At 49.8% G+C, this 21506-nt stretch overlaps 1 protein-coding gene across 1 annotated transcript in view; it reads left to right on the forward strand.

Moving 5' to 3' along the window:
• Nucleotides 1–21506, forward strand: part of Iqca1 (IQ motif containing with AAA domain 1) — a 125027-nt gene that overhangs the window by 96704 nt on the left and 6817 nt on the right. Inside the window, exons 16-18 of the mRNA XM_041650471.1 lie at nt 9674–9760; nt 15459–15636; nt 20916–21154. Of these exons, the coding sequence (XP_041506405.1) occupies nt 9674–9760; nt 15459–15636; nt 20916–21154 (504 nt within the window). The remainder of the gene's footprint in view (nt 1–9673; nt 9761–15458; nt 15637–20915; nt 21155–21506) is intronic.

The raw sequence follows: 21506 nt of genomic DNA on the forward strand, positions 1-21506 counted from the left end.
CTGCCTGTCTCTACCTCCCCAGCCCTGGAATTAGAAGCGCACACCAATGCCCAGCTGTCTCAAATGAGTACTGACTGAGGATCAGGCTTGACTCTTCCTGCTTATCCAACAAGCACTTTACCAACCGAGCATCTCACCGGCTCCCTCACTGCCTACCTTCCTCGTTGGCTTCTTGGTTTGTCAGAATTTTTTGTATATCCTGGATGCGAATCCTTGTTACTCATGAATTGTAAGCATCCACATTTCCCCAGCCCCTCTTGGGCACATTGTTCCGAATGTGTGCTGGTATAAACTGTCAATCTGACACAATCTAGAATCACCTGGAGAGAGTCTCAAAGAGGAATTATCTAGATCAGATTGGTCTGCGGGGATTGTTTTGGTTGCTAACTGATGTAGAAAGATACAGTTCACTGTGGGCAGCATCATTCCCTAGGCAGGGGGTCCTGAATAAAGAAACTGAGCTGAACATAAGCAAGCAAGAGAGAGCTATTCATTCCCCTCTGCTCTCGGCTGAACGTGATATGACTAGCTGTTTGAAGTTTCTGCCTTGACTTTCCTGCTGTGATAGACTGAAGCCTAGAAGTGCAAGGCAAACAGAGCATTCCCAGCCTATGTTGCCTCCTCCCCTGGAGCCGAGATCCCAGGGCCTTGTGCTTGCTAAGTAAATGCTGTATCACTGAGCTAAACTCCCGACAGCCCACTGCAACGCTGGTTTTACTCCGGATATTTTATCACTGCAACAGAAATAAAACCAGGACAGTATTTCTCCTCACAATGCCCTGTGATGTAGACACTGCCCGCTACCTCCATCACCAATAAGAAAGCAGAGGTACCGGGGTTACAGTGCTGCTTTGTGTCCCCTGAAGTCCAGCCAGCACCTCCATCATTCATAACCTGAGTTATGAACGCACAACTTGTGTCTGGGTCTCTTCACTTCACACACAGCGCCTGTTGTGACTCTGGGCACAGCCAGTGACCTGAGCCTTGGCAGGTTCTCCCTCTAGGAAAGTGAGAGCCCTTGTCTTGATAACAGATAAACAATCGTTGCACTTCCTAGAGCAATCACAACCCAACGTTATGCGGACAGGAAGTGCTAGACGTCAGGCTATTAAAATGTAGGCCGGCACATCATCCACCTAGGCCCCTTGGTGCCAGGAGCCTGACACACACCTCATTAAGCATCACCTTCGTTGTGTATGTAGCTGATTAATGAAAGATCCAGAAGTCTTGGGAGTGGGAGTCATTCAATTAAAGACCGCTCCAAGAGGCCACTGTGCCCTGGCATGGCAGACATAGTGATCTGCATTTAATTAACCAGAGGAAGGCAGGATTAGGAGCCAAGGGTAGGAAGCCAGAGGGTGTGGCTCACTAGGACCCAGGAAGTTGGAGGGTATGGGTCATTGTCGAATCTAGGACCCAGGACATGGCTCCAGGGCAGTTAGGCTGGCTCTGTGGAGTTTGTTGGAGATGAATACTGAAGGGCCTTATTACCCATCATGCTTCCTGAGACTAATCCCTATGCCTGACTGAATCTCTGGGGAGAAGCTGCAACTGCTAGGAAACTGTGCATGCCCTCGTGGCCAGTGGGGGGCACTCAGTCTCCCATGGCACCCCCAAAGCAGGGTTTGGAAACAAACCTCTGGTTTGCTTCATAACCATTGATTCAAGTCCATTTTGTGGCCATAGCTCCTGAAGGATTCTTGTATTTTACGCAGAGTAGCAAGGGAAGGGGTCTCCATTCAGACACGTTCAATGTAAATGGGGACAAGTTCCTTCAGATTATCTGTCCAGTTGGGGTAAGATGAAGACAAGAAGGTGTTACCTTTAGGAAATAACTAGAAATTCCTCATGTAATCAGTTCAACATTTGGAACACTGTCACCGTCCCTCCGGCTCCTGGTGTAGGCAGGGAGAACTGAGGGTAGAAGGTGGGGAGACACAGGGGGAACTTTCATCTTCAGGGAGCCAAAGAAAACCCAAGGGGACAGAAGTGATGGCATGGGGGAGTCCTAGGGCGGACCCAACTCTGCGGATGCCTTGATCTCAGGCTTGCAGCCCCCAGAGTATAAGCCAAGGCATTTCTGTTTTTAAGTAGACAGAAAGAACAAAACATTGGTTGATTGGTATATGATGATCCCTGAACAACTACGTGTGGGCAGAGAGGCCATTTCCCAGGAATCCACAGGCACACGTCTCTCGGGATTCTTATGACAGTAAATCAGAGGCAGGGATACCAAAAGGATTTTGGGAGACATCCAACCGGAAGTGAGGCACACACTAAGCAGTGATATGCACTGTTCAGGTGTGAACACCAAGGGCCTGGACACTGAGCATCAATCCTATAAGGGTGTCTGTATGAAAGCCAGGGTCACCTCCCACAGCACGATGAAGGTGGTTTCAGATTTAGGGATGGGGTCCAGAGCAATACCCATGCCTTGTCCTGCACACACACTTTATTCATAGCAGTTTGAAGCCAATGGCAGGTTTAAGAAGGATGTGTGGCGAGTTCACTGTATTCTTCCCCACGCACATATGCCCGTCCGCCAGCATCCCACAGTGTGGATGTGCTGTGCTCCAGGACTCAGCACGCCATGTCTTCATCATGCCTGTTAGTGGTGGGCGTCTGGGTAGCCAGAGAGATATCTATATTATATTACACTCTCATTGAGTCTTCAGCATTTAATCCTGGGAGGATAGAGTCAAAGTAAGAACACCTCAAAAGGAGCTCAGATGGAACCATGTGGGAAAATCCACCCCAAATTGGGGACATTGTAATCTAGAAAAAAAGAAAAGGAAAGGTAAGGTCCCTTGATCACAGAATCATGTAGTAGGTGTGTCTCCAGCTCTGGGAAGAAGGGAAGTCATTTGAGAGGAAGGAAGGAAGAAGGCCAGTTCCTCCAGGGAGATGGTAGTTTTGACTGCCCTCCAAGGGACAAGCGAGGCTAGAGGAGAGAGCGCACATCAGACCATGGGCACCCTGCACTGTCGGCAGAATGTGAGGGAACACAGTGGACATTAAGTCCCGAGTGCGGGAATTGAAGGCTGCTGATGTTCATGGAGAAGTGAGTGATCTGTGGCCAGGCTTAGTTAGACATCACAAGCATGGAAGGATGCTTCTCCACCCTGGAAACACTTAGGGGGGCAGGGGTGATGGGGCATTAACTGCAGTCCAACCTTCCCTGGAGACTTAAGAGTGCCTGAGTATTCAGCCCATATATACCCTGTTCTTCCAAAGATGCTCCAACATCAGTGTAGCATGGAGGGGGCCCTTCAGCTAATGTACAGAAGGGCGTGGACTGGAAGGAATGGGACTTTCAACACATTATCCTTGCATGTGTGAACACAACACTCCATCCTGACCTCTCCCCTTACAGTTACAGCATCATTGTGTCCATTCCTGTCAGCGCTGCCCTGTCCCCCAACACACTGCCCATCAGAAGCTTCCTCAGGAGTCCCTGCATCCCTAGTCCTTCTCCTCTCCCCTTCCTCAATTTACCTTCTTTTCATCAGTTTCAGGATACTTCTACTCTGTGGTTTGTTATCATTTGCAGTTTCAAAACTAAGTTAGCCCCTTGCTAGGACTTGAAATCGTTTAGCAGATTGTATAAAAGATGGTGCAAAAAATGACAGCAATTAAAAATAGAATGTTGAAATAGTGGGCTTGCAGAAGAAAATGTCTTCACATCCTCTTCAAATGGACCCCTAGTTAGTGAAGAATGTGAGCGTCCAATAACCTGAACCCTTCTGTTCCTCTCCAGCATGGCAGCACCTCGTACACAGACTCAGGATACTGTATCCCTGCAGGCAGGGAAGGGTCCCCACCATCAAAGGTCCCCTCCCTTCAGCCAATAGCAAATGCCCTGCCAGTGCTCACGGAATAAAGAGGGAGTGGGTGGAGGAATGGGTGTGAGTGGTCCTTTCCAGCTTGGTAAACTGAGGCAGCCTCAGTTGGGTTTTGTTTTCCTAAAGTTCTCCTTATCGTGTGGGAGAGAATCCTAACACCTCCAGGGCTCGTGTTTGTAACACATATGATGTAGGCATGTTTTGACAGCTCAGACAGCGTGTTGTGAGGCCTGATGCCTGTAGTAACCTTTGAACAGTGTGCTCGGAGGAATCACAGAACTCAGTGAGGACACCTTGTTTTCATGACGCTTCCGACCTAGTCATTGACAGAAACATTTGATATTTGATAGGACTAAAGAGCCCTCTGCTGGTCGCAGAGTGAACTATCCCACATGACTTCAGAGGTTCAATTACGTTTAATTGGCCATGACCTCAAACTATCTGTATAATTTAAATGAAGCTTCTCCATAGCTGCATGAAAATTAAAAAGGCAAAAGATAGCATTTTTCATTAACAAATTGTCAAATCCATTTTTTGGTTAGTAATAACATACACAAGACGTATGGGATAGCAGACCCGGGTCCTTATTGTTGGTCAACAGAGCCTCCACTCAAGAGAGTACAGGCAGGTAGAGCTTCCAGTAACCGTGGCTGTCAGTTCCTTAGACATGGAAATAGCAGAGATGAGACTCAGCCGTCCAGGCCTCACCAACTCAAGCCAAAGGAGCCGGTGCTAAGCCGAGTGGCCAGACTGCCCCACTGACTGATGAGGGAGAGGAACTGGCTATGGTTTGGTGATCATTATGATGGCTTTAAAAGCTTTTCTTCTTGGGTGGAAACAGCCTGGCCTTGAACTTGGTGGGTTTGAGATGGTCGGCTTCCTCTACAGACTCCTAGGCTGCTGAGGCTAAAGTCTTCTTGCACAATGTCCTGGCCTTGTGATGGTTCACTGACCCTGTGATGAAGTTTGTAGAAAAATGCAAGGGTGGGGTAGAAGAAATATAAGTGTTCTAGCAGGCAACTGTCCAAGTCAGCCCTGGATTGTTATCTTGGGCAAAATATCTTTTCTTCTTCTTCTTCTTCTTCTTCTTCTTCTTCTTCTTCTTCTTCTTCTTCTTCTTCTTCTCTTCCTCCTCCTCTCCTCCTTCTTCTTTTCTTCTCCTTCTTTTCTTCTTTGTCATCTTCTTTCTCTATCTCTATCTCTCTTTATCTCTCTCTTTATCTCTCTCTCCTCTCTCTGTCTCTCTCCCTCTCTCTCTCTCTCTCTCTCTCTTTTCAAGACAAGGTTTTTTGTGTAGCCCTAGCAGTCCTGGAACTCTATAGATCAGGCTGACTTTGAACTCTGAAATTCACCTGTTTCTTCTGCCTTCTGAGTGCTGGGTCTAAATGCATGCATCCCCACCATCTGACAATATGCTTTTGGGTGATCAACAGGCCTGTGTACCGGTGAGGTGAGTCTGACCCCTTTGGACAGTGAAGGGTGCAGATGACATGAAGACAGATGTCTAGCACTTTGTACCACCCCAGTCTCTGCAGGATCTTGTAAAGAGCCAGCCTTGCTATACAAACGGGATCCACGCAGTGACTGTGGCCACTGAGAGGCCAGTAGTGGCCCTGGCATCCTAGGCCTGGTTCTTCCCAGAGTTAGGTTGCTTGGGAATGAAGCCCAAAGGGGGTAATAAACTCCATCTAAGGCTAAATGCTAACCTGAGCCTGATGGGCAACAAGGAAAGTTGAAAAGAAAGAAGAAAGAGACCGGCCCTGGTGTGAGATTCTGAAACTTCAAAGCCCACCCAGGGACACAGTCTCTCCAACTAGGTCTCATCTCCTAATTCTTCCAGTCCTTCTCAAATAGCATCACTCCCTAATGATTCAACATTCAAATATATGAGCCTATGGGGGTTATTCTTATTCAAGACACCACTTTCAGTTTTTGCAAGGTGACCTAAGTGGCCATTATTCATCCTAGCTGCCAAGCCAGAGGCCTTATCCACAGCCATGCTGGAAGCAAACCGAACACATTAGTCCTATGCTGGCCTAGTCAGAGTTTGGCCTTGTGACCTAAACTGGTGTTTTGTGACAAAGCTTTGAAAGAGTATAAGGACTCGGGTAAAGGTCCACACACTACACTTTTAACCGATGACAGATTAATGGCCCAGAGTTTATAGTCCCTTTGTGGTCCCTACCTGTTCACTGGAGGTGGGTGGGTGTAGACAGGTAGACCCTCCAAGAGACTATGACTTTAAACCCACACAACCTATGTGTGACTTCCACCAGGCCCTCTCTCCCCAGAAGTCATTCTAAGGGAATATCAACCATGTGCCCCCAAAATGCCCATCTAAGTACCAATAGGTCTAAGGTAGGTCAGAAGTCATCTCTATGTTCAAAATAAAGTTGGAACCATGAATGACAGTCCCTCATGTTATGATGTCAGAGAATTTCCTGTCTGGAGAATAGGCAGCCTGCACGACAGTCCATGGGGCAGTGCTCAGAGCCAGAGACCCTTCCCATGTCTGTGACTGGCAGGGAGGGGTTTGTAAGGATGGGAAATGTACAAAGACAGCTGGAGAATGGGCGGATTCAAGAGGCCTGTGCCAGTCTATGCTCCGGAGCTCTGCCCGGTGGAGAGCCTGTCCTTGGCAGGCATGTTTGCCCAGTGTCCAGTTGATACAGTCTTCAGAAGAAATCCAAGAAGAGTCCCCAAAATGACACAGTCTAGGGGTCTTGGTTGGGTTCCTTTTCTCTGCCAGTTAAAGGAAGAAAAGGCAGGAAACATCTGAACCACAACGGCAGCAGCGGAGAAACCTGCACCGCAGACAGACTCACCGGCAGGGAATCATGCTTGCTGGGGGTGAGGAAACACACACGCAGCGGGCAGACACACAGAGAAGGCCCTGCAGAGGGTGACCCGAGAAGCCGAAATTGGTCAGTCTCTTCTTGAGGGCTGGGGCTCCGAAAGCCCCTGAAGAGTCACCCCGCCCCTAGTTTAGGGTAGATCAGCTTGAAGAAAGGAAGGATGGTTGATTGGTCCAGAACTGTTGTGTGACCTCCTGAGCCAGGGTGAGGGGCACTTGTGGGACAAAAGCCCCCAAGGCCTTTGTTTTAGGCTGACAGGCTTCTGTCTCCAGTCAGAAGATTGAGGAAGAAGTTGGCCATCTTGGAGATTTGCCGCCTCTATTGCCTAGCAATGACCCCTGTCGCTGTCTGCCCACCAGGGAGTCAACGCCTAGACTCTCACAGTGGCACAGTGTCCTACAGTGGTAGTCCTCTCTCCTCCACTCCACCCACATCTCCTACCTCATCTCCCTCCAAGGTTGTCTTCTCTGAGCCCTCACCACGCCAGCCAAGATCTTAGTGCCTCAATATAATAGATCGCTGGCTCCAACCCTCCACCTCCAGTACGTTCATGACCTTCCCTTGAGACTCGAAGAATGTTGAAGCTGGAGAGTCATGAGATAAGATGCTTTGACATCTCTAGGCACTGATTTTATTAAATAAAAGGCCATAGAGGAGGACTAGAGAAGCAGAGAGGGTATTCCTTTGTCTTGTGGCATGTATTCACCACAAGGGTGACAGCTGCCAGCCTGGTGGCTTGGTTTGTGCTGGTCACTCCTCAGATAATTGTTTTGAGAATTTTTTTTTTCAGCCCATTCACCCTCCCTAACATCCTTGCAAGGCTGCACCGGAGCTGGAGGGAGTGGTTGTGACGGTTCCAGGAATCACTGGCAATGAATGGACTTGGGAATTGGAGAGAGGGGAGCTTCATGGAAGGGTCGGGCCAGACACAACATAGACACACTGTTTTAGTCCATTACTAGCATAGAGAAAAGGGTGTGTGTGTGTGTGCGTGCGTGTGCGTGCGTGCGTGTGTGTGTGTGTGTGCGTGCGTGCGTGCATGTGTGTACTTACCTGTCTGTGTATGTGGAGGTCAGAGGTCAGTAATGATTATCTTCTTCGGTCACATGCTACCTTGTTTTTTGATGCAAGGTCTCACACACTGAAGCTGATCTGGCTGTTATGGCTGGTCTGGTTAGCCAGCAAGCCCCAGCACTGGGGTTACCGACATGCACCGCTATGACAGCTTTGAACCTGGGCTCTGGGGATCCAAACCCAGGTCCTCACGCCTGCACAGCAAACGCTTTCCTGACTGAGCCATCTACTCCTCCCCTTGATTGAGTTTTTTATTCCCTTTTCTCTAGCAATCAAACTCTAGAAAAGAGAAAATATCTAGTGATAAAAATAAACCACAGGAAACAAGGCAAAAATTAAACCCCCATAAATGGAGGTTGCCCCAGATTCAGAGGTCACAGTGGTTCAGGTTGGAGCTCAGTAGAGGTAACAGCTATGGAGAAAGAGCTGGGTTGTGGAATCAGCAGTGTTTAGGTCTCCATCCTCCATGTATTCACCCCCAGGGCCCCTGCTTCTCTCCTCTGAGGCAGGGACTCTGGAGCTGCCTCATGTCCTTGGTCCAGGGCAGCTAGGGAAATACGGGCCTAGCCTGTGCTTTCTACATCATCCTGGCCTCTGTCCTGCATCTGTCATTTTGCAGCTGTGTAGCTCGTGTCGCCTCTGACTCTCAGTATTCCTGACTATGAATAGGGTGTTGGTAATGGGGCACACTTTGTGCGATCGAGTTGAGGACATTGGATGCATGTGAAACCCTGGGGAGGGGGCAAGGTTCAGCGGGTGATGACTGTGTCGCAGGCACTGGCTCCGACGTGTGCGGTGCCCATGCCCTGTGTCTGGTCCAAAGCTGTTCCTCCGCTCACCGCTATATTGTCCTCAGGGACACTCCACACCACTTGAGGTCGGGGATTTTTAAAATCAGACTTGAATTCTCGAATTCTATGGCACAGCGTCTAAAAGTCGAATATCTCTCCAACTGTGCTGGATCCTAGGGTGTCGGGGCACGCTGATGCATCAGACACAGGTGTTGGATCAAGTTCAGTCAGCATCTGCTTTGTCACTGGAGGTCCATAATCTACTTTCCCATATGGCATAGAATGCCAGGGGACAGGCCCCGCCATCAAGCCCCTAGTGACTTTTCTGGCAGCCATTGAACAAATGACTGGGCTTGAAATCCCACCTGCTGCCAAAACGATGTTCCATCAACGATGTTTCAAGAAATGTACAAATAAGAGTTCCCAGCTCAGTATGGAGCTTGTATTGCCTTTATCCACCACAATTTCACACAAAGCTCAAATTGTTGCAAAAACACTTGAACTCCACTACTAGGTGGGTGCTTTGAAGAAATTGTTAGGTGTGTGGCAATTATTCGCATGCCTTGGTTTAGTCCAGTCCCAACTCTGCCATGAAGCCCTGCTCGCTCTAGCAAGGCTCGGAGCCACCGGCCTGCAGGGGAGCCCCGGTCACAAAGGCACAGGTGAACAGCCCTGAACAAATCATCATGGGAGCCCTGATGAAACTGTTTTCCGGTAGCAAGCAGACTTGAATGAACCTGGGAACTGTGAATAGACCGCCACTAAGACACGTGGCCCCGTTCCCATTCACTTTCTGCCGAAACCCGGGGGTTTAGTACAAACCAAACCAGGCAGGGGCTCTGGGCATGGATACAGACAGGAATGTGTCCATTAAGACAGGCCTGTGGAGGTGGAGGCCACCCCGTGGCCTCACCTCCCAGCCAGGAATAGAGATGCAAAGTGCACAGATGATCCATGCAAGGGGGCAGGGGACAGACACACTTCCAGGTGACCTGAGGGCCGGCCTTCCTTGAGGCGTGCCAGGGATGCCCCAGTCACAACACTGAGAAAGAGAGCAAACACCCCTCAGGAAGAAACACATTCACCTCTAGGCGGATCTTGTTCTCTGCAGGTGGCTCGCCAGTTTCAGCCGTCTGTGGTGTGGATCCAAGACGCGGAGAAAACCTTCTACAAAAGAGTCCCACAGGCTGAGAGGCAGGTGAGTCCTCCGGGTGGCCTTCATGTCATTCTTTGTTTTCCTTCCTCTGGGGGAGGGAGCTCACCAGGAACCATCTCTACTTTTCAAGAAACTTTTAGCTTTTTCAAAACAGTAAGGGAGACACCGCCGGGGCTTTAAATCCTTCCACAGTAGGCTCTGCCCTAAGTGCTTGTCAGTATTTGAAAGAAGCCAGGGCCTTGATTTTTATGAGGCATAATTTGGAAGAAAAAAAAATGAGAAAAATAAAAAAGGAAGGAGGGAGGTTTTTTCAGCCCAAACATGATTCAGAGGAAAGAAACAATACCGAAAACTCCGCTCAGTTACAGCCAGGGGCGCACATGGAGTTATTATTACAATTTCCTATTGTTCATAATAATAAATAGCAAAGGGCCTGGAATTCGGGAACAAAGGCCATCAACAGCAAAGCTAAGTGCCCTGCATTCAGGGCCTCCAGGGAGCTCAGTCTCAATTGCTTCCTTCCTCCTTTTCTCTCTTTTCAATGGCCCCCCTCCCCCACACTTCCCCCCCACAAATCACCAGCAAATTTCCCACAAGTTTAAAAAAAAATTACAGATACACAGGCTTGTTATTCCACACCAATTTGTAGCAAAGCAAATAGTGGTTAGCTGTGGATTCTGATTAAATCGGTAAGGATTTTAATCACTTATGTATTATACATCATTTTCAGCAGGTAGAGGTGATTTGGGCAAAGCCCAAAAGCTCAATCTTTGCTTCTCCAAATGAGCCCTGATTGCCCTGTCATTTCAAAACCTCTTAGGAAGACTCATTTGTTATAGTTCATCTGGGAATCTGGTGGCTAGCGCCCTCTGCTGACCATGTCAAGACATTGAGGAAGGAAAAAGTCCCAAGATGAAACACTGAGGACAGAAAACTGTGATCATAGGTCTAAAGGGCATCGTATGTCTAAAGAGGCGTGCAGGCCTATGTGTATTAGACAGGGGTCATATTATCGTGTCATCATAGTGTGGGCTGCTAATGGACGTGGAGATTTGTCTCCTACAGGACTTCACCCTGAGTAATGTGAAATTCAGAAGGCAGGTTCTGCCGCTCGCCTTAGCTAGCTGTGTGTCTTTCACCAAGTAACTTAACTATCGGCCAGAAGAGCCTCTGACCTCAGGAAATTTCTCTGGTTTCCTCTCCCATAACCCCAGTTGGCCGTCACAAACGACTACAACCCAAGTCCACAGAGAATCCGAGGAGGGCGGCCTGTTGATGAGAGATCTGAAGGCCAGGGTAGAGGGCTGGGGTTGCCTTTAGGGGTGCTGGTGGCGAGCAGCAAGATGAGAAACTCCCATGGAGAAGCAGTGTGCAAGGCGGGAGGCGGGGATGGAGAAGTTGGTGGTACAGACGGACCACCTCTCCAGTCTCTGCATCCACCCTTTCGCTCTTGTCTCCCTGATCCCACAAACACCATCCATAGCTGAGTCTGGTCTGTAGGTGATGGAGGCTGGGGAGGCACGGGCCTCACTGTGGACAAATTGAACGTTTGCTCTGTTCACATCCTTGACTGTCAGGGGAATTTCCCACTCTGAAGACCACAGACTGCACCCTGCACAAGTCCCGGAACATGGTAGTTGCTTTTCTGTTGCCGCAATAAAACAATGTGACCAAGGTATCTTAGAAAAGAAAGCACTTAATTTGGCTTATGGTTTCAGAGGGTTCTAGCTCACGATGGCCTAGTGAAGTCATGGCAGCAGGAACAGCTAAGAACTCACATCTTGCTCTAAGAGCTGGAGGCAGACTGCGCACTGGGAACGGCATGAGTCTTTTGAAACCTCAAAGCCTGTTCCCACTAACACACACCCTTGAACAGGCCACACCTCCTGGTCTTTCCTAAACAGTTCTACCAGCTGGGGACCAATCATTAAGATATGTAAGCCTATAGGGGCCATTATCATTCAACCCACCACATAAAATATGCTATTGGATTTGAGTAAAAACATTCCTAAGGTGTCTGAACACAAGGCCCAGGGGTGAGTCAGCCACCCCAGCAGGAGGTGGGGTCCTGTGGGGAAGAGTCACATATGGGCATGGCAAGCTCCAGAAGATCTTGGGCACAGCAACATCCTATCTGACCCAGGGGAGCAGGACCATAAAGTTCCCATCGCCTTTCACCATGCCAAACCTGAGGCTGGACTTGCTCTACCCACGTTTCCCAGTCACCAGATCTTGGGAACCAACAGCAGTGGGTACCCGTTTCAGAACGGGAGGATCAAAGGCCAGGTCCGGCAGTGGTTACAGTGGAAAAGAGGACTTGGGGCAGCATTCTCACCAGCTCCTGGCCACATGGAACCCAGAGTCCTTTTCCCCACATGTGCCAGCTTCTATCCCAAAGGATTCTCTGATCTCCAAACTACAAATGCCCAGAGAAGAAAACGTCTACCTAAAACCAGGAGGCCAGATCTGAATGACCACAACCACAGCGAAAGAGCAAGGCCACCTGGCATAGGGTGGCCTCCTGCCGTGCTCGGAGATTCTAGAAGTGTCCCTTGAAATCATATCCGTAGGAGTGTATCCCCCAGTACCTCTGCCTGGGGTTAAGGTCCCACACAGTGAAATTCATGGAGCTTGCCCCCTTCTGAACGATGAGGGGATGGAGAAGGCCTAGCCACAAGAAAACCGGAATGTAGAGCCTATATCAGGATGCTACACTTGTGAGGTATGAAGACAGCTTCTGGCAGAGATGGCAGATAGAAGAGGCACAATAGACCCATGAGAGAGACTCCCCGTAAGCCTGGGAGGAAGTTTGTCCATCTCTCACAGAAAGAGACCAGAGATCCAAGTGAACACAACTGGGAAGGGGTACTGTGGGACTCGGAACCAGGCTAAGTGTGGAGGCCATATCTTCAACCTGCCTGAGTGCCACTCACATGCAGGAAGACCCTCAATGTGGATCTGACTTTCCCTTCTGCTATAGGGCCAGTCCTCTGTTCCTCTGTACCTCCCATAACTCCCCTGGGCCCTGGGGACCTGCCTTTGAAGACCTCTTGTCTTAGGGACCAAAGATGAGATGCTGAAATTGCCCCTCCTCCTACTCACTCCCGATCCTCCTCCATGTCACCCCAGCAACCCTTGGCAAGGCCTCAGAAATGTCAGAAAAGTCACATCCTGGGGGGCTGCAGGGGTTCACCCATGCTGCTTTGAGGAGGCCAGCCCTGCCCTGGTAAACCCTTGCTGGTGCCTGCCCCATGATGTTGCTATAGCCAGACAGTCAGTCATGTCAGAGACGAAGGTAAAGATTGAGGCAAGGGTGCCTGCTCCTGCATTTTCTGCACCATTGCCCTGTGTTACCTCATCTAGTCCCAGCCCTCCTTGCGACCACAATAGGTCCCCACCGGGGAATTGCTTGCTTTGCTGGCACTGACTGTGACGTTCGGTTCGCGGAGCTAACTGAAGAAAAGCAAATTGAAATTGCCCATATGGATGCTAGCCACTAATTTGAAATTGCCCGCAGTAATACAGTTGTGAGGGACTGGCAGGCCAGCTGTGGGGGGTGGCGGATGTGGAGGTGGCCAGCTAATCAGGAGCCAGTTCCCCGGCACGATTGATGAGCGGGTCTTGTGCTGAATGAACAGCCCTGAAATAGAACTGTACCAGCCTGAGCACTGGGGAGCTGGAGACTGGATGAACACACCCCTGCTTTCTCATTCCCAGCTCAGGAAAATACAGCCCCTCGGTGTGAAGGTGTCACCATGGATGCCACCCAGTATCAACATTTGTCATCCAAATAGGCTTCTTAATTTTAGATCCCCCTGCCACCTCAGAGCATGCAAATAGCGATACCCCGCCTCAGAAAGGGAAGAGTGGGCACTGCCATCTCCATAGCAACCGGAATACTAAGGGTGGATGGACTGAGCCTTCTAGAACCCTCAGACCAGTCCTTTCTCCGCCAGTCTGTGGGTGGCTCGCCCATGCACCCCCCATGTTATCCACCCTGAAAGGCTTCTTTACTTTGTTTCTTAAAGGACTAGTCTACCCTCCCCATTGCCCCTCACCTCTCAACCCACCACCGTTTCATCTCTACGCCACAGAAAAAATTGTTTCCAGAAAGTGCTGTGGTGTAAAAGTAGCACAAAACTCCTCTGAAAACTACAAAAGCCTGGAGAAATTCCGAAGGCCTAAATAAATGGGAAGACATTTGGTATACATGGGTTGAAGATTTAATGTTGCTAAGATGGAATCTTAGTTGGGTTTCTGTGCCTGTGATAACACACTGACCAAAACCAACTTGGGGAAGGAACGATTCATTGCACCTTATAGGTTCATTGAGAGAAGCCAGGGTAGGACCCTGGGACAGGAATTGAGGCAGAGACCGTGGAGGGATGCTACTCACTGGCATGGTCCCCATTGCTTTCTCAGCCTTTTCTATAGGGCTCAGGTCACCTGCCCAGGGGTGGTCCAGCCCGCAGTCGCCTAGGACCTCCCACATGGAGCATTACTCAAGAAGATGCCTTACAGATGTGCTCACAGGCCAAGTGATGGAGGCAGTGTCTCCTCTGAGGTCCCCTCTTCGCAGGCGACACTAGCTTGTGCTGACAGACTGACAAGCACAGGTGGCCTCACCCCAAGAGCCGTCCTCCAAGTGCAGTGTGACCCCCATAAACATGGCGGCTGACTTGTTCACATACATTTAAAGCTAATCCTAAAGTTTATGTGGAAATCCAAGAGACCCAGCCAAAATAATAAAGCCCCCTAATATTTAATGGGCTAAAGATCTACATTTTTTCCAAAGACGGCATATGATTGACTCCCTAAGCTCATGAAAAGATACAGAATATCATTAGACACCAGCCAATAGGAGCCACAATGACCAGGGCTGGGCTTGGGCATCTCCGTCCAAGCTGCTCTCCCATGCTTCCTCTTCATTCAGCTGTACCAGTCAGGCTTAACTCTGAAGCAGGCATTGCCCAGGGCAACAGGGCTAATCCTGCTTCTCCCTGGGATCCAGAGCCGACGCCTCCACATGCTAGCTCCTCCCTCTTGGTGTGGACAGGACACTGGAATGCTGCAACCTTGAGCTGCCATTAAGCTGCTTCAGCTGCAAAGCCCATGGTGACGTGAGAGCCAGCACCTCCAGTCCGTGTGGTCCTTTGAGCGGCAAAGGAAAACTTGAGCCCATCTTCCAGACAGCCCAGAACCAAGTGGGCTCCCTCCGCTAAGAGATCGGCCGGCTGGGGTGGCCCACTGAGGGTCCAAGTCCTGGGTCTTCCATCCAGGGCTTCCTTCCTTCTTTCCGTCCTTCTCGATCCTGAGTGTGAATATCAGAGGCCAGAGGCAGGAAATCGCCACAGAAAAAAAGTCAAATAGGAGGTACCTCCCAGCCGGGCGGTGGTGGCGCATGCCTTTAATCCCAGCACTCGGGAGGCAGAGGCAGGCGGATCTCTGTGAGTTCGAGGCCAGCCTGATCTAGAAAGAGCTAGTGCCAGGACAGGAACCAAAAGCTACGGAGAAACCCTGTCTCGAAAAATAAAAAAAAAAAAAGGAAAAAGAAAAAGAAAAAGAAAAAGAAAAGAAAAGGAGGCACCTCCCAGGGCTCAGCCAGGGACACACTTAAAGAGGTCACAATGGAAACCTCAAAATCCCCTCACCAAGTGCACCGCACGCCCCCCCCCCCCAGCTTCTCTGCTGTCAGTTCTCTTCTCCGTGTGGCCTCATCTTTCCTCCTGTCTCTTCCCAGAATGAACCAAAACGCCTAAAAAAGCACCTCCCCAAACTCCTGAAGCTCCTGAAGCCGGATGATAGGATCCTGATAGTGGGGACCACACACCGCCCCTTTGACGCTGAGCTCCAGCCCTTCTGCAGGGTTTACCAAAAGATTATTTTGGTACCCCGTCCCGACTACGCTTCCAGATACGGCAAGTATTATAAGGCCTTCCACGTGACCCGAGGCCTGGTCCCTGAGCTACAGCATGCAGGCGGGTAGCGCGGGAGGACCACGGGTGGGCTTGGAGCAGTGACTCTCAACTTTCTAATGCTGCGACCCTTCAATGCAGTTTCTCATGTTGTGGTGACCCCAAACCATAAAATTATTTTCATCGCCACTTCCTAACTGTAATTCTGCCACCATTATGAATCATAATGTAAATATCTGTGTTTAACGATGTGCTTAAAATGACTCTGTGAAAGAGTCATTCGACCCACAGTTTGAGAACCACTGGCTTAAAGGACCCTGGGCACTTCAGGCCCTAGGTTGCTAGTCCCTCTATCTGCAAAGCGTAGGACCCTGACTACATAACATCCGTGTTACATGCATAGCAAGGAAGACTCTGGGACCCGTTATGTCTCCCCCCACCTAGGGCTTGTCTATCATGTAGGGTCACAGCAGGTTCTTCATAGCCAGCCAGCCCAGAGCAGGAAGGTGGGTCAGTGGGTGTCACAGATGATGGGACAGGAGGGAAGAATATGAGGCATCAAGGAGCCAGGCAGAGGTGATGGGGAGAAATGAGGAGGCGGCGCTGTGGGGAGCAGAGAGAAGAGGGTGCCGTGCAGAGCAGGGGTAAAGACCCCGCTCTCGCAGCACTGGGGAGGACACCATTGCTCTCAGGCCTCCCCTCCCTCTCCATCTTGCTCACTTTTCCTCTTCTTTTATTGTGTGGGGTGTTCACTTTAAGGGACCACAGCACGAGGCCCGGCTTTGGATTGAGTGGCAGTTTTGGATTGGATGGCGGCTTTGGATTAGGTGGCTTCTGTTGTCTGGCAAAAGGGAAGCCATCAGCGGATGTCACAGGCAATTGCAGTCTGAGACAAAATGCTGGGCATCTCCAAGAACTCAGCTTTCTTTCCTAAATCTAAGAACTATGGATTCTTTCCTGCATGTTTTCTGACTTCATCACTGTGGTGGAGAAGGCAGCCCTTCCTCTGGGACGGAAGATACCTCTGCTGGGCCCAGGGCCAATCCACCATGCGGCTGCTTCTCACACGTTTCTTCTCGGAACTGATTTGTCTGACCACCATTTTTGCTGACATTATAAATCTTTCCGTGTTCCCCACAGGACCTTGAGGCTTTTGCTATCAGTGCGGTAGAGCATCTGTCTTAGAGAAAGACCACTTCTGCCTCCGAGGTGATCGAGGTGATCACTGTGGTTTCCTCCAGCCCTGCGGGCAGGAGCTGCAGATCCATAGCAGGGCCACTACTCGGCCATTTATCTATCAGCAGCCAGAGCTCCAGAGGTTTATAAACACCACCCCCCCCCACACACACACACACAACTCAAAAAATGCCACAGGGCTGAGTGGGGTGACACGGGCCCAGAGAGATCAGCAGGCAGCTGTGGGGCTCCAAGTAAGGCTTCCTAGACATAACTCAGTGTCTACCTCCCACCTAGCCCCAAATCAAGCCACTCTACAAACCACCCCCAGGCTGATGAATGCCCTGGACCACCCTAATGCTTCAGCATAGCTGATCTCCCCGAGGGTCTACCTAACTAATTACACAATTCATCATAGGCCCCGCCCACATGGGGATGAATGCAGAGCCAATGTCTTCACGTTTGTTTGGGATTCAAGGCCCCAGAGGGTCAGACACTCCCCCAAATCATATCACTTAACTCTTTCACTCGAGAAGCTCAAGATAAAATGAACGCTAAGATACTATGTCATGGTGAACCCAGCCAGGGTTAGGTCAGTTGGGGACAACAATAGCAGATGGCCGAGCCCAGATTTTTCCCCTTCTCCACAAAGGAGAGGGAATGGGGATTGGTCTGTAGTAAGGGGCCTGCCCTTCCAAAAGAGGAAGTGCGAGATGGACCTGGAGTGATGGCCCAGGCAGCAAATGCTTGCTGACCTGTAATTGGACCTGAGCTTGGAGCCACCCCCTCCAGCTTCCACTTTCCATGCTGGGCATGGTGATGCATGCCTGTTGTCCACGCTCTGCAGAGGCAGGGACAGGGGACTTCCTATCTCCACCTGCCTCCACCTGCCTACCAGCCAGCTCGGTCAAATCAGTGAACTCTGGGTTCAACCAGAGATCCTATCTCATGAAATGAGGTAGAGAGTCACTAAAATATAGGACATCAGCCTCTGACTTCTACATGTGAGAGCATGTGCACGCGTGCGCACACACACACACACCCACACACACATGCACACGCACCCACACACACACGCACACGCACTCACCCACCCACACACACACACACACATGCACACGCACCCACACACACACACACACAGTTCCCACCAGAAGGCCCCTCGCTGTCATGGACACTCTTGAGTCCTGACAGGGTCCTCCCCCCACCCACACCAGCCCTAAGACATCTGTACTTGTTCCTCCCCATCTGTACTCCTAGGTCACACCAGCTGCCTGCCAGCTGGGCCCACTGTGGAGCTCCTGTCTCAAGTGAGACTTCCATGCAAGGTCCCGTAAGTTCTGAGGACAGTGGCTCCAGTAGCACCATAAATTTCTTGTTCTTGTTCTTCTTCTTCTTCTTCTTCTTCTTCTTCTTCTTCTTCTTCTTCTTCTTCTTCCTCCTCTTTCTCCTCCTCCTTCCTCTTCCTTCTTTTGAGACAGAATCTCACTACATAGCTCTGGATGACTTGGAACTCACTATGTTGACCAGGCTGGTCTTGAACTCCCAGAGATCTGCCTGCCTCTGTCCCAGCATGTGCCACCACACCCATCAGATATTCTTTTAAAGGTGAATAGGTCAAGTTCATCAGGCACAAGGTGGAAATCAGGCGTCTGCTCTCATCCACCGAGTCCTAAGGTGACTGTGGGCAGGTGGACAAGTCCCCTAACTGCTCTCGCATTGTGCCTCCACTCGGGGTAATGAGCCTTGGGCTGTCAGCGATGTGTGCATCCTGAGAAATTTTCAGAACAGCGCTATGCCATTTCTAGCATCATGCATTTCTTTTTTGTTTTCTTTAAATGATTTCTGGTTGCTGTACAGAATAATGAGTTTTATTAAAACGGTGTCATGTAGTATCATTGTAGCTTGCTAATATAGAACCCCCTCCACCATCCCAGCTCCCTTCTCCTCCACCTTCTAGTCCCTTTCTTTCCCCCAGAGAGTCTCTCTTCTGTTTTCATGTTGTGCGTGAGTGTGCACGTGTGTGTGTAAATCTGGTTTCTGTATATAGGAAACATATTTGGTTACACCAGACTCTGTATATTCCATGACTGATGGAGATAGAGATCGCTCATATTAGGCAGTTGGATGAGCTAGGTCAGGAGAATCCAAGGCTGTACCTACTGCAACCTGACATGCAGCAGAGACAGGATGGAGGCTCTGATTCTGGGGTGCCCAGGCTCTCACTGCTCACCCAGAGACAGTTCCACCTCGTGCCACCTGTAGCAGTCTTGTGTACACAAAGACCCAAGCTATCTGACTTTCCATCTTGGTTTCTGCTGTGGTTTCAGCTACTTGTGATTCTCCCCGCCTCACCTGCCAGAGTCACCACTGGGAACCACTGTTTTTTTTTTTTTCTTCTATAGCTTGAACATGCTTGGGCAAAAGCCAAAGCTGTTTGGAAGTGACACCATTGTCTAGCTGAGGCTGCTGTCTGCCATTTTTGCTGGAGTTTGTATTTTCTGATTTCTAACTCTGTAGTGCTTATATTTGGATGCAAATTCTCCAGGCTTGCTATGCTCTGTCTCCACATGCGCACACACACACACACACACACACACACACACACACACACACAATGTTCTGTAGTTCATGTTTCATAGCTGATGATTGGGGGACGGGGTTAAGAAACTTGAAGGCATTGTTAATTTGAATCACGGTAATAATCCAGGTACAGAGAAATCCCTGTCCATGATGGGACTTCCAAGTATTTCAGGTACATTGCTTTACTTCCTTCTCCCGCTAGCACTAACTGGAGTTCCAACCCCAATAAACCCATCAAGGACATAGCAGGATTCTAAGAAGTTTGCTGTTGTGTTGTTTTGAGCCAATAGGAGCTCCCCATAGCCCTGGCGCTTCCTCCACAAGCCCCCAAAAACATTTTTCCTAATGATGCAGCAGTTTGACTCATTTAAGGGCCATACCCACAGCCCAGGAGGCCAGGAGCCATGGACCCAACCCAGGAGTAAACACTGGGCAATTCTTACCTGGGCGGTGGTACTCCCTAACATTGTCATGGGTCTTCCCTCAGCCATTTTAGCCCTCATTGTCATAAGCAGAACTTTACATCTTGACTGCTTTGGGTGAATAGAGTCATTGAATAGACCCTGAATGAACCCCTGACCAATGGACCCAATCATCAGATTTGGGTCATTTTTAAAATGTAGTTTTTGGTATTCCTTGAGGATGTTAAAATGCTGTGGGATCTCACCAGACCTTCCAAATGAAGAGACAGACAGACAGTCACAAGAATACTCCTCATCTGGCCCAGTTTGGAAACAGCAGGCCCCAGAAATCCCCTTGAAGGTCCCTGAGCAATGGGGACACAGCATGCTGGACATGGTGTTATTGTGAAGATCATACAAGGCATCGATCTGTCTCTAAAGTTAAGCACTAAGCATTTTGTAACTCCTTTTCTCTGCATCCCTGTGCTGCGATAGAAATGACCCTCGACCTGCACCCATCTGATAGGCTGCAGTCAGCCAGTGTGTGGACAGCTAACAGGGGGGCAGGGAACACACTTGCTCTGTTGGGTCCAGTGTGTGCTGTTGCTATGTGGGGCCTGGCTAATAAAAATGGGACTCTGTATTCTTATTCCGGTTACAATGATAATACAAGAAATGAGCCTTGTAATTAAAAAGATAAAGGCATGCATCTTCCACTTATCCACACTCATGAGGAAACATGATACTCAATGACACCACACATGCCCAGGGTAATTCCCATCTTGGAAGTTTTTAAATATCTTTACAGGTGCCACATTAAAACCTCGTGAGTTTCGTGTGAGTGTGTGTGTGTGTGTGTGTGTGTGTGTGTGTGACTTTACAAGGGACCCAAGTGAAACTACAGACCTGAGGGTCTCCTATATGCACCTCCTATGCTGGAGAAGTCCCCAGAGGAGATGGATTCAGCTGTCTCCTCATTTGAATTGCAAGACACCTGGGGTGGGGTTTCTCTGAGAAATTCTTCTCTAGGTGAGACTGGGCTCTGGGTGGAGACTTGGCTAAGGCTGCTAACCTTGCCGCGACTTTGTTCTCCGTCTTTCCCGCCACCTTGGATGTTGACAGTTCTGTGGAAGCAAATCATCCCGCGCAATGGAGGTGTGCTCACCAATGCCTTGAACATCAGTTGCCTGTCTAAAGTCAGCGACGGCTTCACGCAGGGGCAGATCGTCAAAGTGATCAAAGAGGTCCTCACAGACCGCAGGATCCGGCAGCAGCCACACAAGCCCCTCACGGCCGTCGAGTTCATCACCATGATGACCAGCATGAACCCTGTGTACAAGGAGGAAGAAGAGAGTTTTAAGGTAACAGAATGCCCTGCTAGCCAAATCCTAGGCAAACTCTGATCACGTGACCTCCTCTCTCCCTCCAGTTGCCTGGGTTCCATGGATTCGAGTCCTGCCACATTCAGGGAAATTTGAGGCGCACCGTTCTGAAATCACAACCTCTTTGAGGCTTTTGTCTTCTGAGTTTTCTTTGCGCCCGGAAGGTAGAGCACATGTCTTCTGGCTCTCGGAGAGGCAGCAGTCTGTGGCCTTAGAGAGTAACAGCAAACTGTGGGATTCAAAGCTGCTAATTCCAGAGTTGGGAATGTGGGGGTGGAGCTCAGAGGCACAGCTCTTGCCTAGAAGGCACAAGGCCCTGGGTTCAATCTCC

This window comes from Microtus oregoni, unplaced genomic scaffold (genome assembly GCF_018167655.1).
Source record: "Microtus oregoni isolate MIOR12 unplaced genomic scaffold, Mior012 000004F_ref0000308, whole genome shotgun sequence".
NCBI lineage: Eukaryota > Metazoa > Chordata > Mammalia > Rodentia > Cricetidae > Microtus > Microtus oregoni.